Source organism: Lynx canadensis, chromosome X (assembly GCF_007474595.2).
Source record: "Lynx canadensis isolate LIC74 chromosome X, mLynCan4.pri.v2, whole genome shotgun sequence".
Classification (NCBI taxonomy): Eukaryota; Metazoa; Chordata; class Mammalia; order Carnivora; family Felidae; genus Lynx; species Lynx canadensis.
The window spans coordinates 85,921,196-85,936,736 of record NC_044321.2 but is presented as its reverse complement, the minus strand read 5'-3'; the positions used below and the strand labels follow the sequence as shown (position 1 = coordinate 85,936,736).

General features: G+C 45.9%; 2 protein-coding genes across 4 annotated transcripts in view; one reads left to right on the top strand and one right to left on the bottom strand.

Annotated features, from left to right (window-relative positions):
- Nucleotides 1-4,903, top strand: part of COL4A6 (collagen type IV alpha 6 chain) — a 318,514-nt gene extending 313,611 nt beyond the window's left edge. For 2 of the 3 annotated variants that reach the window (XM_030305618.1, XM_030305619.1), the window contains 2 exons: nucleotides 730-1,016; nucleotides 3,275-4,903. In XM_030305618.1, coding sequence (XP_030161478.1) covers nucleotides 730-1,016; nucleotides 3,275-3,535 — 548 coding nt within the window. In that variant the 3' untranslated portion in view covers nucleotides 3,536-4,903. The other variant, XM_030305620.1, reaches the window with a different exon arrangement.
- Nucleotides 4,904-6,258: 1,355 nt separating this feature from the next.
- The window catches only part of ATG4A (autophagy related 4A cysteine peptidase), a 57,566-nt gene continuing 48,283 nt past the window's right edge, over nucleotides 6,259-15,541 (bottom strand). The window contains exons 10-13 of the mRNA XM_030305703.1: nucleotides 10,494-10,639; nucleotides 9,339-9,395; nucleotides 7,564-7,672; nucleotides 6,259-6,781 (exon numbers count right to left, since the gene is read on the bottom strand). Coding sequence (XP_030161563.1) covers nucleotides 6,711-6,781; nucleotides 7,564-7,672; nucleotides 9,339-9,395; nucleotides 10,494-10,639 — 383 coding nt within the window. The 3' untranslated portion in view covers nucleotides 6,259-6,710. The remainder of the gene's footprint in view (nucleotides 6,782-7,563; nucleotides 7,673-9,338; nucleotides 9,396-10,493; nucleotides 10,640-15,541) is intronic.

Genomic DNA, 15,541 nt, shown 5'->3' with positions numbered 1-15,541 from the left:
TACTAGCTGGGTACCCTGGACAAGTTATTCAACCTCTCTGAGCTTCCACTTCCCCCTTAGTGGAAACAAAGCTAGTTCTAGAACCTATCTCATAGGGTGGTGTAAGAGTTGCATGAATCACCCAATGTAAACTGCTTAGAACAATGTTTGGCATATTAGGTATCCATTAAACATTAGCGATTAGTAGTAGTAATAATGAGATGACCTGTGGGGCAACAGTGATTACCCAATAATTAATTGTGTTGTCTACAGGTGTGCAGACTGTGAACAGCAGATTCGGTCTATTAAATGCTAGTTCTACAAAGCAGGTTAATTAGGGAGTTGTTACATGGCTTATAAAAACGTTCTTTTCAGGGTGCCTGAGTGGCTCAGTTAGGCATCTGATTTCGTCTCAGGTCATGATTTCATGGTTCATGAGTTCAAGCCTGGCTTCAGGCTCCATCCTCTCTGACAGTGCAGAGCTTGCTTGTGTCTGTCTGTCTCTCTCTGTCTCTTAAAATAAATGAACTTAAAAAAAGATTCTTTTCATTATCAAACTTCCCTGGTGCGTTGAGAATAGGATTTGACCCACAGACTTGAGTGTATGTATAGTGTGCCAGGATTGTAAGGAGAGGCACCCCTGCTCCAGTCCAGGCAGTTGCACGTAAACCCATTTAGTCCAGTCCTAATGGCCCTGGGGATAATCTCAGCCAGACCTTACCTGCTCCTGCCCACCTTCTCTCCTCCCAGGATTTGCTGGCTCCTGCCTGCCCCGCTTCAGTACCATGCCTTTCATCTATTGCAACATCAACGAAGTGTGCCACTATGCTGGGCGCAATGATAAATCCTACTGGCTGTCCACCACCGCCCCCATTCCCATGATGCCCGTCGGCCAGACCCAGATTCCCCAGTACATCAGCCGCTGTTCTGTGTGTGAGGCACCCTCACAAGCCATTGCTGTGCACAGCCAGGACATCACCATCCCGCAGTGCCCCCTGGGCTGGCGCAGCCTCTGGATTGGGTACTCCTTCCTCATGGTAAGGCCCTGCACTGCCCCCTTTCCCCAGTGTAGAGATGGACCGCAGGGAGACCTGGGAGGGTGCCTCAAGCTGGTCCTCAGGCTCAAGTAGCATGAGATAGAAACCACAGAATTTGAAAAGAAGGAACATGCTTGGTCTGGCCTTGACTAAAGACCAAGCAGGCTCAGCTCTGCACAAATGATGGGTAATTCTATGAATAGAATCGAGCAGTTTGCACTCAGTGGTCCAGGGATGAGAATTTCTATGAATCACCAGCAAAGGCCCTAACATCTCTATGCCTGCTTCAGTTATGCCACAAGCAAGGGAAGGAGGAAACTCCCGATCCCGGTGGACAGTGAGGGAGAGGCTGTCCCCACTGAAGGCCGGGACATACTCTCATTGCTCAGGCCGGGCACGGACATTTCTCCTCTTCTGCCCCCTCTCCTAGGTCCCTCGGGCCACTGTCATCTCCTAATGAAAGACTCAGATGAGGGCACGCTGTGTTTGTACCTCATTGGTGGGATTTTTGCTGCTTCTCCATCTCAGTGGGAAGGCTGTCATGTTCCTAAGAGCTGAGAATGTCTGTAAGCCCAAGGAGGCATCAGGTCCCTCCCATGACATTCCGTGAATATCAGGGGACATTAAATGAGCAAAAATTCAGGTTTAGGGCCAGAATAGCTCACAGGTAAAACCAGTGTGGCACCCACCAAAGTACTCTGGCTCACCAGAACTTCTTTACTAAATTGCCAGGGGTGACATGATGAGAAAGTGTCTTTGAAGAGTCACCAAAGCCTTAGGCTTCCTCACATTGATGCACGTACCTGAGATGAGGCCCTTCGTCGTTTTGCTCTATGTGAATTGGGCAGCTTATCCCAAAGGAATATAGAATCACCTCACCTATCATTCTGTCCTATCCACCACCCAGACCGGGAAATACGTCGGAAAGGCCCCTGAACTTCAACAAGGAATGCTACAAAAGCTTTACAATATCTCACCTGTTTTGCTTATGGGAGCACTCTTAAGATCTTATTCAGAATCTCTTTGCTTTTACTTTACACATAATTCTATCATACTAGAATATCTATATTTTCCTGAAGATCTATAAGGGTGGGAATTTGGACTGCCTAGTATGGCATCTTGAAGCAATAAGACATGCCTACTAAAGACAAGAAATGAGGGAGAAAAGGATTCAGAGGTGGCCTAAGGACTCCACAAGCTGTGTCCCTTGGTGTGGGGCCCCTCCACAATTGCCCAACACAAAAACTAACATTCACAGCAATAAGGCTGTGTCATGTGCAAAATGTAAAATATACAGTGTCTGCCATTTAGTAAGTCAGGGAAGCATGTTGTTTGTTCTAGAAAGTTTTCTGAGGATCAAAGCGAGGAAAACTCTGATGCTGCATTTATCAGGAAAGGTCACTTAGATGGAGACCAACTGTCCCAAAAAGTATGCCATCCCTGAGCGTCCTATTTGGCCATCTGTCCCATTGGCCGTTTGCTGACCCGGCTGTGTATGAAGCCTCTTCCTCACCTCTTGTGGTCCAGATAATAATCCAGCTGACATGAAGAGAGGAGGGGGGATGGGGAGTGGAGACACAGGGACCACTGTCTGTGGGTACAGTGACTGGAGACTATTGGCTGAGTGGCACTGATGGGGAAATCCTGACCTTGTATGCAGAGGGAGCCCTGAAGTGAGGGCCAGGACATTAGGCCAAATGCGATGCCCACTTGTACTCAGCAAGCAAAACACACTGCATGTTGCCCTGAAGGGGGTGGTGCAGACTGAAAACATAAGAAGTTCTAACAAAGGTAACCTCAGAGTGCTATTGATAGGCTAGGGGAGGGGCCTGTGGTTTCACCACTTTGTGGAGCATTGTGCACTCTCTTGGAGTACACCACCAAGGGCTGGGAGTTGACAAGGGCCCTGAGAAGACCTGCTTTCCAAAATCTATTGCATCTTCCTTAATCCAGCCTTTCTCAGACTTATTTGTCTGTGGAGATTTGCAGAGAGGCAGCGAACACACCTTGAAACTCAGTGGGACAGCGGCAGTTTGGGAGACGCTGGCTGAGATGTACCCAGTGTCCAAATGCAGTGGGTTAGGAGGGCACTAGGGGCCGCTCCTGGCCCTGAGGAGCTACAAAGGAGGGATGAGCGGACGCTGGTACTATAACACAGCTTTCCTGATGCTGGGGCAGAGCCAAGAGCCCAGCGTTTCAGAAGGGCCCACACCTCCCATGGCAGGTGCAGCTCACACACTTGACCCTGTCTGTTTCAGCACACTGCTGCTGGCACCGAGGGCGGGGGCCAGTCCCTGGTCTCACCCGGCTCCTGCCTGGAGGATTTTCGTGCCACTCCTTTCATCGAGTGCAGTGGGGCCCGGGGCACCTGCCACTACTTTGCCAACAAGTACAGTTTCTGGCTGACAACAGTGGAAGAGAGGCAGCAGTTTAGGGAGGAACCTGTATCTGAAACACTGAAGGCTGGGCAGCTCCATACCCGGGTCAGCCGCTGCCAGGTGTGTATGAAAAGCCTGTAGGGGGGGGCTGCCACCCTGCCACTTGCCCTCCCCTCCCCCACACAACGGTCACCTCACAAACCCCAACGATCTGAAGAAGGAAGGCCCAAGCCCTATTGCCCACCTGTCAAGTTGTACGTTGGAGTCTCATTTGGGCTGTACTGGACACTGGTCGCCCCAACCCTCAGGCCCAATGGGTGAGCTCACCCTACTGAGATCTGCTGTCCCATTTCAGTCAACCTGGTGCTACCGTTTGATTCCGATGTTTGTGTGATTATTCATGGCTACCTCAGAAAGACCCACTGGGCTACTGCTTCCTTAGACCACTGGCTTTCCTCACTGCCTTGATCAGAAAGATCTTTGTAATAGCTGGTAAGTCATTTCTTTATGTCCAGAGAGCACCATGCATTATTTGGCTTAAACCAGAACACAGTGTTTCCACATTAAAAACAAGAATCCTCTGGCTGAATGTTCATGGATGGCTCAAGCCTGCATGGGGCAAGCTCTCACTCTTCAAGGACATGCACTGTGTCTAGGCAGGCAGCAGACCTGGAATGGGGTGCCAGCCAGTAGCCTGGGGTGAGCTTTGCCTCCTTGGAGGGTGAGCACAACTGGGCCCCATAATGCTTAGAAGGGGAGCTCATTAACTTCATAGGGTCATAGACAAATCACTTCCTCCTTGCTGGCTCCCTCCCCGGCCAGAGACCTAGGACTTGGCCTGGTCCAGAGTAGAGCAGAGGATGCCCCAAATGCATCCAGGCCCACCAAGGGAAATGAGAACCACAGCCCTTTCTCCCAGGCTGGGGTTAGAGAGGTGGATGGGTAAGGAGGTGTGAATTTTGCTTTTGACTCCAGGAACAAAAAGGCAAAGGCAAATCCCTTGGCCCAATTTCTCAGAAGTCCCTGTTTATTTCAAATGCCATCCAGATGTGTGCAAGGTGGCAGATCGAAGATCCGGTGTGTTGGGTCCTTTGCGCTTTGAGGCTGTTGTTAGAGACTTTCCATTAAAATGTCCATCCAACTGCTCTTTCACAGGTAGCCTGTTAAACAATTTTAATACGGTTTTAAACCTCATAAAAATCTAGCACACTCCTCTCTTTAGCAGTTGGCAGACCTAAAGAAAACCTAAGTTGACTATAAAGTGTATTGTATTCTATTCAGGGGATGTGTTTTCACCATTTCCTCTATCACTTTCCCAGAATACTTAGCTATGTTGACATGAGGTGATTCCTTCCAGCTGATTCTGTTTCCTTAAATATTATGTAAACTGTGCCAACACAGACCAAGCATAATCAGTATAATCTGTGTTATTGTTACTTTCACCTCCTATCTCAGTAATAAGCATGGTGCCAGCCTTGTACATTGCAAATAAAAGGAATTAAATATCAACATTTGACTCTTTTGACATTCTTTGATGAAAACTTTTCTAAAGTCCGTCTCACTACAATTTGTGAACCCCACCCCCGCACCGCCCTGAGCCTATTAATGCAAGCTGAGCTTTACAAGAAAACACTGAGGCAGGAAAAATACAATTAAAGTCAAGTGGCTGAAGGCAACCAATCTACAACTTGTTTCAAAATATGCCTATAACTGTTTTTAGCCCTATCCAGGCTAGAGTTCAAGAAATGGGTTTTTATACTCTGGGTCTACAGGATCCTTTATAGACAAATCGAAAGTAGAGAAACGAGGTTGTTGAAACCAAATCTAAGACATATATGCATATATTTGTATATGCAGAATATAGATATTCTGGACCAATAAACAAGAGAGTAACGACACTGGGAGCATTCAGGAAGGGAACCGACCTGTGGGAGACACAGACATTTCACTGCATACCATTTTGCACCTTTTGAATTTTGAACCACTGTAATATACTACCTACTGGGAAAAAAAAAAAGAATAAAATGGAATTTAAGGAGACAAATGTTCTAATGTTCCTAAATATACAAGCAAAACAAAGCAAACTTGGGTTTTGTGTGAGCTTTCAAGCTGTGTTGCTGGCCTTCCTTGGGACTTGGTGGAGGAGGGAGGTGAAATGCACACAAGTTAACAGGTAAGGAGACGAAAATGGGAAGACACCACTTGGACTTGAGGTATATCCACAAAAAAGAGTGTTTAGCAAAGCCAATTTGATGAAGAGATTTTAAGATTTACTCTGTTGCTCATCCTGAAGTGGTTTGGAATGGCATCTGATGTACTTAAGATTAAATGTCACCACATGAATAATTTTTTTCTAATTATGACTGCCAACCACAGTGGAGTCTAATTGAGACACAATTTTTTATTTCCCCCAAATCAACATTTAAGTCAGTGACTGGCAAACTATACAGCTTGCAGGCCAAATCCAGCTCGCCACCTGTTTTTGTAAATAAAGTTTTATTGGCTTACAGCCACGTTCATTTGTGTGCATGCTGTCTTTGGCTGCTTTTGCACCTCAACAGCAGAGCTGAGTAGCTGTGACAGAGGCCACGTGGCCTGCAAAGCCCAAAATGTTTACTATTTGGCCCTTCACAGAAAGTTTGCCAACCCCTGATTTAAGCGATCATGATTTGATTTAAGGATAGGGTGACATCTGACAAAAAACATCAGTAAGGACGGTGACAGTAACCCATCAAATGGTGAGGTTCCCTCAAATAGGAAGGAGGCCAATGAGTGCACATTTGATATAGTTTCTTTGACACATTTTTGATGTAAATTATAATTATTTAAAACACATATTCAAATAATTTAACAAGAACTTTCTCTCCCTGATGCAATCACTTTATTATTAGAGAAAGAGAATAGATTGCTTCTTAGTATTTAGCCCCAAAGAGGTCACACCTGAAAGGGTGAAGAAGCACAGGGTAACCATCTCTCCTCTGCTGGTGCTGGAAGCAAGGTGGGAGTTGCTGTCTGACCTCCACCTTCTCATTTCAGTAGCTGAAGACTTGCAGTGGCCAGGTAAGACAAGCTGGGAAGCAAGGGACAGCTCCTAATCTTTCTGCTCCTACATTCCATGATTGTTCTAGTTCATTCTGGGGAAGGGTTGCTGTTGTTTGTTTTCTGAGAAATGGTGATTGGCTCAGTCATGATTGCTATCAAGTTTGTATGCTGTTGGCATATCAGGCACTTGCTGACTAGAAAAGTGTTATGTAAGGGCTTCGTGTTCTTCTGGTGCCAGGTGGAAGACAGATCACCAAGATGAGGTTCCATTATTCTATACACTCAGAATTTCGAAATCTTCCTCCAGGTCAGACTCCTCTAGTTGCTCAGTAGAGTCGATGAATTCTATCAGGATATGGAAATGAAAAAGAAGAAAGCTTGACACTTAGGTTGGAGTGGTCCATATGGTACTCAGTAGTTAAGACTGGGCATGTTTTAATTTTTTTTAAGTTATTTATTTATTTATTTATTTTAAGAGAGAGAGAGAGAGAGAGAGAGAACAAACACAAGTCGGGGAGGGACAGAGGGAGAGAGACAGAGAGAATTCCAAGCAGGCTTTGTACTATCAGCACAAAGCCTGATGTGGGGCTCAAACTCACAAACTGTGAGATTATGACCTGAACTGAAGTTGGATGCTCAACTAACTGAGCCCCCGCCAGATGCCCCAAGACTGTGCACGTTTTAATAATTTTGCTGCAGAAAAGCATGTGTAGAGGAGACCCACAGGTGGGGCCACTGACGAGTGCTAGAAATTCTTTATGAAGAAGCCAAATAATGGAACTTATTACCTAGTCTTATTCACAGTGATGAGGATGAGACTCTGTAATCTTTGAGGTAGCTTTCAAATCACCCATGGCCTCTGGTTTGTTTTTTCAACCAGACCATGAAAGTTCTAGGCATTTTGACTTTGCAAGGAACTTTTGCATGGAGCTCATTTTCTTCTACTGCCCCTCTTGGAAATTGATAAGTATCAGTTCCTCAGTAGATTAAAGTCATCATTCCTTGATCAGACCAGCTGAGTGGAAATTATACATTCCATGGAAACATGGGCCACCATTGCTTCTGCCTCATAAAACAACTGCTACGCCTAGGTCTGCTGGCCCAAGAGCCCCGGACCAATGGCTTACCTGCCCCAGAGGTTGTCACTTCTGGCTTGGCTGGAGGAACAAAGGGAGGCCAGTGTGATGGGTGTTTCTGAACTAATTCAAACATCCTTAAATTTTCCTTTAGAATTTCCTGAGGAAACACAGCAACAGTTGTAAACACTTCAGACTTACTACATTTCTGCCCAATTGTCCATTTGTGATCCCAAACCCTATGAGAGGGACCTGGTTGTTGAAAGGTGAAAACAAAGCTGTAGCCAACATACCCATCCTCTCCTTGACCCATCCGAAGACCCAGCCCTCTTCAACTCTAGATACTGTTGGCCAGGAAGGAAGGACCATGGAGGGAGTATCTGATGGAAGGTCAGTACTAACTGCCCACGGTCCATCAGGAGGTTCATGTCATTTGCCAGTTGCACGGGCCTAACTCAATACGGGGCTGACAAGTTCCTGAAGTGTTGGCTCCAAAGAAATGTGTGTTAATTACATTAAATCTGCCCCAAGATAATACATGGTTTTGGTTTGGTTTGGTTTGGTTTGGTTTTAGCCCAACACTTATGGTATACATCCTAATTTAGATGGCATAGTCTCACAAGAGACGTTTATTTGAACTTTTTTTTTAAATGTTTTTTAACATTTATTTTATTTTTGAGAGACACAGCATGAGTGGGGAAAGAGAAACAGAGAAAGAGGGAGACATAGAATCCAAAGCAGGCTCCAGGCTCTGAGCTGTTTGTCAGCACAGAGCCCGATGCGGGGCTCCAACCCACGAACCATGAGAGATCATGACCTGAGCAAAGTTGGACGCTTAACTGACTAAGCCACCCAGGCGCCCTTCATTTGAACTTTAAATGTGGTATAAATACAGTTTTGCTGCATTCTGAAATGTTAAGCATTGCCTTTAGAAAATGATTTTCCATTATGTTTCAGCCAATTATTAACTGGGGTTTGAGATTCAGCTAGGGACATTAGTGTAAATTATTTGTTCTCTTGTGAAGATAGATCTGCCCTTCTTACACTTGCAAGAGGCTCTGGGCTGCCATATTGTCAACTTTTTTTTTTCCAAATAGGAGAACATCATGTCTCCTGCCACCCCATCCAGGGCGTTTTAAACTTCTCCCTGTGATCTCCATTCTTTCCATACGCATTTATCAATGTCACCCACATATTTGGCATGTGTTAGAAGTGAGAATGGGGTGGGCAGATAGAATGATTGGTGAGCTAGCAAAACACTATCAATACCCTTTTACACAAAATACCAAGAAGAAAGAATATCTTGCTTTGGTATTTACAGATTTCTGAAAATTGTATTTCCTTTAATGGCAGCATGACTGTATTTTATAGAAACGAGACAGTTGAAAGACAAGCTTCCTAAACCATAATTGACTATATGAAACTGTAAACAGACCACTAAACAAATAAAAAACTTTAGTTCCTTCAACCATTTCAGCCTTATGAATGGAAAAAGGAAGAATTTAGGCTGAACTCTATGAAATCAGCATTTTTAAGTTAAACTGGTAGAATATTCATGGACTATTTCATGACTATTTCATGTAACTCGTAGGCATAATGAGATGAAACATTACTTAGCTAAAAATATCACTCACTTGACATACTAAGCATATTTCAACCCAAAGTTTTTCTTTGGTTCCCCCAAGGTTCTGCATAACCCCCCACATCTTAGTTTCTCTCTTGAAATAAAGTCCTAGCAGGCTAGATTTAGGTTACTATGAGAAACGGTCTTGAAAAGGAATCCTATTGAAAAATTTTGTTTTTAACACTAAGAAAAACATACATACCTTCTGAACAAGGCTACACCAGTTATCAAAGTCTTTTTCTTCTTTGCAGAAAAATCCCTTGGGGGGAAAACAAGAGAACACAACTTAGAAGTGGGCAGGTGCACTAAGTCAGGCCCTATGCACTGCAAGATGGAGCCACTGGCCCAAAGCTGTGATATGGGCCACTCTCTATGGATGTGTCTTCTGGCAATAATGAAAAATACTGGCAGGATTTCTCTCTCTCCTAGGTCATTGCCTCACCTGGACACACACATTTACTTGTTCATTCCATCTCTCCCTCTCCATCTTTATCTCTTTCTCTCCCTCCCTCACTCTCTCCCTCCCTCTCCCTCTTTCCCTGTCCTTGGCCTTCCCCATCCATCTCCCCTCATACTATGAGACACAGTAACTTGAAGGCCAATCTCCAGAGCATGGGGTTAATTCCATCACATTCAGTGCACAGACACATCCATAAAGAACAGTCAACTAAACCAACAGATAAGCCAAATAGTACTCTTAGCTAGAGGCGGTACTTAATAAGATGGCTTTCACCTTAAGGAAATTATCTATTAGAATAAAGGGGACCATGAATCTCCTTCCCCATCCTCAGAGCCATCCTTCCAGGGGGGAAACCCTGCAACTTCTTGGATTGGGTGTCCAGAGAAATCAGCACTAGGCACGCAGAAGTGCCCCTGGGTGCCCTCTTATCCCTCCCTCCCTCTGTATGTCCTACCTTATTCCCTGTGCCTGTGTGGCAATAATTAGAGGGCAAGAAGTAAAAGGGGAATGACTGTAACACTAATAATAACTATTTACAGAATGCTTACAATGTGCCCGGCACTACGCTGAGTGCCTAATGCACAGTATATGTCATACGACCCTACGGTGAAGGAACTATTGTTTTGCTCATTTTAGGGATGAGAAGACTGAGGCTTAGAAAAGTTAAGAGACCCCCCCACTAAGTCCATAGCTAGTAAGTGGCAGGGCCTGGAATCCAACTCGAGTAGTTGTCTTCAAGGTCCACCCCCTCCCCACAATACCATGCTACCCCTTGTAGGGGTTGGTGACTGAACACATTCTTGCCGCCCTACCTAGCAACCTGGATGACCCTCAAGGAACCAATCTGTAATAGGGTGCTGTTGTATCTCTTGGCCCGCCTAACCTTCAGATACCCACCAATGCTACGGAAGGATCCAAGTTCAAGATGTTCATTCGCTGAGGGGATTGCAGGCAATGGAAAGTCTGGTCATCAACTGTTCCATTTTCCTCAGTGTTAACAAAAGTCTGGGTTGTGTGAGGGTCCAAGAAAATGAGCTCATCACCTGTTTGGAATGAGATATGCTTAATCTAGAAAGAACCACTGGCTCTGGCCTCACTGCTGCCCTTGGGAGAGGCACTCTGGTTTTCTAAACCCGTGCCTTGGTGACAATGAGAATGAGGTGACAGAAAGCCCGAACTTGGGTGATCATGCTTGAAGGAAGCCAAGTCCAATCATTTGATGGGAAGACTTGCCCTAGCATTTGCATCTCCTTAAGGTCCAAGACTGGAAATGGAGAGTGACAGGTTTGAGAAATGGTTTGAGGAATGAGAGACCACAGATGACATGGCAGGCTCTGTGAGCAGCAGTAGCAAAGAGGCAGTAGGTAGGATCACCAGGGCATGAGCCCAGGTGCCATTAGGGGGAGCTTCCTGCCTCTTTCAACATGGAAAAGCATCTCACTCCACACCATCAGTGCTCAGACCTCCGGTCAGAGAGCCCATCTGGTAAGAAAAAAGGCCTTGGCCTTCAAAAGAAATGGGAATGAGGACTCTGCAATGGATAGGATACCAGGGCTCTGACTTCTGGTCTTGATTTAGCTAGCAAATTAGTCAACGTTAGCAAGTTAGTAATTCCTGTTGGAAAGCACTGCCTTGGGCTCCTTACCATCAGTACACATACGCCTCCCTGGGAGAATTCACTTCAACATGTTCAATCTTTACAAATGAGAGGAAAGCCACATTTTGTCAAATTGAAAAGGCCTAGTCCAATGATGATCCTGGAGGAGTCTGAGATAATAAAAGCTCTACTTTGATATTCAAGGGGCTGAGAGTCTCTCTAATGCTCATCAGAGGCAGGCTGAGCTGCCAAAAGTTTCTAAGGTGGAACCCCAACCTCACTGTCCAGGCCTCAGGGCCATGTGGGCTTCTGTGTAATAGACTGGGTTAGGCAACCAAAGAGAGATCTACCTGAGGCTGGAGGGCATGGTAGGAAGAGATGCCCCAAAGAATCTCCCTGGAATGGCACCCAGGGCTGTGTTGGGCCCCATCTAAGTACTTCTGCTGGCAAAGAATGTGTTTCTGATGTCTGATGAGTAGCTTAACTTGTCTGTGTCACAGACCAAGGGCAAACCATTCAATTCAATTTGTCTTAAATCCTCTTGTTTTTAAACTGGGGTTACTAGGCCTGTTTCAGTTACCTCACAGGGCATTATAAGAACCAGAAGGTTTCTTTGCTGTGAAATGCTTAAAATACAATACAAATACAAGGTGGCCACTGAAGTATCTCGCTTTGACTCAAAAGTATTTCCCTACAAATACATGTTTAAGAGTATATGAAAATCAATGCCCCCATATGACTTGTTTTATGAAAGTCAAGGAACATACATATTCCCCCTAGACCACAGGTGGGTGAGATCAGTTATATCAAAAAAGCATGAAGTCACAAAGAAAAGCAACAACCAGAATGTTTAGAAGGAAGCCTACTTATGACGACAGAAAAGTAAGAAGGAAAGGAAGTTCTGCACAATAAAATAGAGATCCAGAGCATGGTTAGAATCAAGCATCCTACCAGGGCGTTTCAAGTTAAGATGCTGGGAATAATAAGAGCGTCCTCTCTGATTCTGGCCGTGTGTGTGTGTGTGTGTGTGTGTGTGTGTGTGTGTGTGATGGAGCTTGGCAGGCTGCACTGTTCCTTAGAGTGCTTAAAAGAGATACAGGAGAATATCTAAGAAGCCCTAGAAGTGATGTGGGGACTAAATCAAGGTCTCTAAAGAGGCTCAAGTGTAAGAGGCAGTCTGGTCAACCATCTGCAGACACAGGGCTCACACTACGCATCTCAGGTGACAACCTTTCTTTACCCAAGTACAGGGGACAAACATCTCCTGTCTAAGCAGGCAAAATTGGAGAGCCAGAGTCTCATCCTGGCCTTAGTGTCCACATTGAGAGCTTTCCCCAGCTTCCCACCAAGAAAGAGGGCCCTCAGGAAGCAATGTGGCATGGTAAACAGGGATGGCCAAATCGGGATTATATCCTGGCTTTGCTACTTTCTAGCTGGGTGGCCTTGAGGAAACAATCCCTCTAACTCTTAGTCTCACTATAATAACAAGCTCTAACTCACAGGGGTATTATGCTAACTATCTATATCTATACATCTCTATATAGGACTATCTATATCTATACATCTCTATATAGGACTATATATGTATATGTTCTCTATCTACCTACCTACCTATCTACCTACCTACCTACCTACCTACCTACCTTCCTACCTACATGGGGAGTGGTACTTGGCGGTGTCTCTGACACAAGACAGCTGTTCAGAAAATGGCAGGTCTCATCTGTTCCCTCCTTTTAGGCATTTTACAATCCGGAACCCCAACCGAATACAGTAAGGGGATAAGGCAGAAAAGGGGATCTAGGGGGACTTTGGAGCCTCCAATGAAGGTGAAGCAAAGAGTTTATGAAAGCCAATGGGCAAATGGGTACTATGTAAACCTCTCTCTGGGGAACTAAAGATTGCCCTCACCCCTTTCACGAGTAGTCAACCCTCACAAGTCACCCTGACCCAATGGGCTCACGAAACAAAAGGGCTATGCCAGCTTGGCAAATTCTCTCTGGGTAACTTGAGGAAAGCGAGGCCAGGGTACCCGGGAATCCCATACACTCTCCATTGAGCCCCCTCCAAAATTATTTCGTATCTGTTTCAGCCTTGTGCTCAAGTACCAAAATATAGGAAATTGACTTTTTTACAACATTGTATTTGACAGGATCCCAAAAATTTAGAAGCAGAGGCTGTCTAAATTTATATAACTCCAAATACTGGATTTTGTACTTGGAGAAAGAAACGAATGCCTCCATGGTTTGCAAATTTTCCATCAAGCTGTAGTTTTGGGCTCGACCAATAGATGGCAGCAATAGAGAGCTCAGGCAACTGTGTAGACAGCCTCAAAGAGAAGAAAGAGTAAGCAAAGACCAGACCAGTTGGGGGTCAGGAAAGGTGGGGCTATCTTTTACTGAGTGCATACTACATGCCTGGCTATTTGCTGAGTGCTCCCCTGTGAGGTGACAACACGGAGAGTTACGGGGTAGGCCTATTTTCTTTTTTGTTTTTCTTAAAAAATTTTTTTTGCTGTTTTATTTATGAGAGACAGAGAGACTAAGTGTGAGTGGAGGAGGGACAGAGAGAGAGAGAGGGAGACACAGAATCCAAAGCAGGCTCTAGGCTCTGAGCTGTCAGCACAGAGCCCGACTCAGGACTCGAACTCATGACTTGTGAGATCATGACCTGAGCTGAAGTTGGATGCTCAATTGACTAAGCCACCCAGGCACCCCTCTTTTTTGTTTTTTAAAGTAAGCTCTAGGGGCGCCTGGGTGGCGCAGTCGGTTAAGCGTCCGACTTCAGCCAGGTCACGATCTCGCGGTCCGTGAGTTCGAGCCCCGCGTCAGGCTCTGGGCTGATGGCTCAGAGCCTGGAGCCTGTTTCCGATTCTGTGTCTCCCTCTCTCTCTGCCCCTCCCCCGTTCATGCTCTGTCTCTCTCTGTCCCAAAAAAAATAAATAAACGTTGGAAAAAAAAATTAAAAAAAAAATAAAGTAAGCTCTACGCCCAACATGGGGCTCGAACTCACAACCCTGAGATCAAGAGTCACATGCTCTACCGACTGAGCCAGCCAGGGGCCCCAGCCCTATTTTCCACTAGAGGAAACTGAGACTGAAGAGTTGATATTTGTTTCCTGCTGTCACACAGCTGATAACTGGGAGACTGCATATGAGGCCAGGTATGTCTGTTTCCACCCCCTCCTCACCTCCCTGAATCTCCAAGGAGTTGGGGGGGTAGGGTGGCCAAGCCCATTTCACCTTCTCCTCTGCACATCCCTTGTGCCTTTCCCCAGGTCTGCTCTGGCTCGCTCTTGCCTAACTGAGGCTCTCCCTTGTAATCTAAGCTCATGTTCCTCGAAGCCCAGTTTTAGGCCACATCGCCCCCTTCCCTGTGCTCTTCAGCACTAACCAGGGGTCTAGGCCCTTGGTACTCAACGTGCAGTGTGTACACCAGCAGCCGCAGGACCACCTAGTTAGAAATGTAGACTCTCAGGGCCCACCCTGGACCTGCTGAACGTGCATTTTAAATAGGCTCTCAGGGGGTGCCTGGGTGGCTCAGTCAGTTAAGTGTCTGACTTCGGCTCAGGTCATGATCTCACGGTCCGTGAGTTCGAGCCCTGCATCAGGCTCTATGCTGACAGCTCAGAGCCTGGAGCCTGCTTCAGATTCTGTGTTTCCCTCTCTCTCTGACCCTCCCCCGTTCATGCTCTGTCTCTCTCTCTCTCTAAAATAAATAAACATTAAAAAAAATTTAAATAGGCTCTCAGGGTGATTTGCATGTACATTAAAGTTTGAGAAGAACTGGACTAGCTCACCTTGTGTGCCATGGGCCTTAAATGACTCTGACCACAGCTAGTGAATAAGGCAGCTAGATTTCCAGAGGCATCGACCTAGGCAGGGGATCCTGGGCTGCTTGTTAGCATCTGCATTAGGAAGTTAGTGGTTTTAAGGCTTAGCCCCTGTTATCAGAAACAGGATAGCTCTGTCTTTGCCTCCTCTCATGTCTACCTAGTCATGTCTCTGAACAAGGAGGCAGCAGGCCCAGCTGCATGGAAGTCAGAAGATGGCTCCTAGCATGAATGCCCAAGCCCCTAAAAGAGGGGGATCGACAATGCCAGGAGAGTGAAACCCTGCCACCCTGGACCCCACAGAAAGGAGACAGAGATGCTGAGATAATGCTGTGACCTTGGGGTGGTCCAGTGGGAAAGCAGCTATAGAACCATCTTATCAAGAGGCAAGGAAGTGGGACACTGAAGGAGGGGATCCACTCTCCAGCAGACACAGAGAAGTGTTACTCTCCACAGATCAGGCCAGAGACAGAATGAGCTGGCCAAAGGCCACAGCATCTCTGGGCTAGAAGAGGGCCCC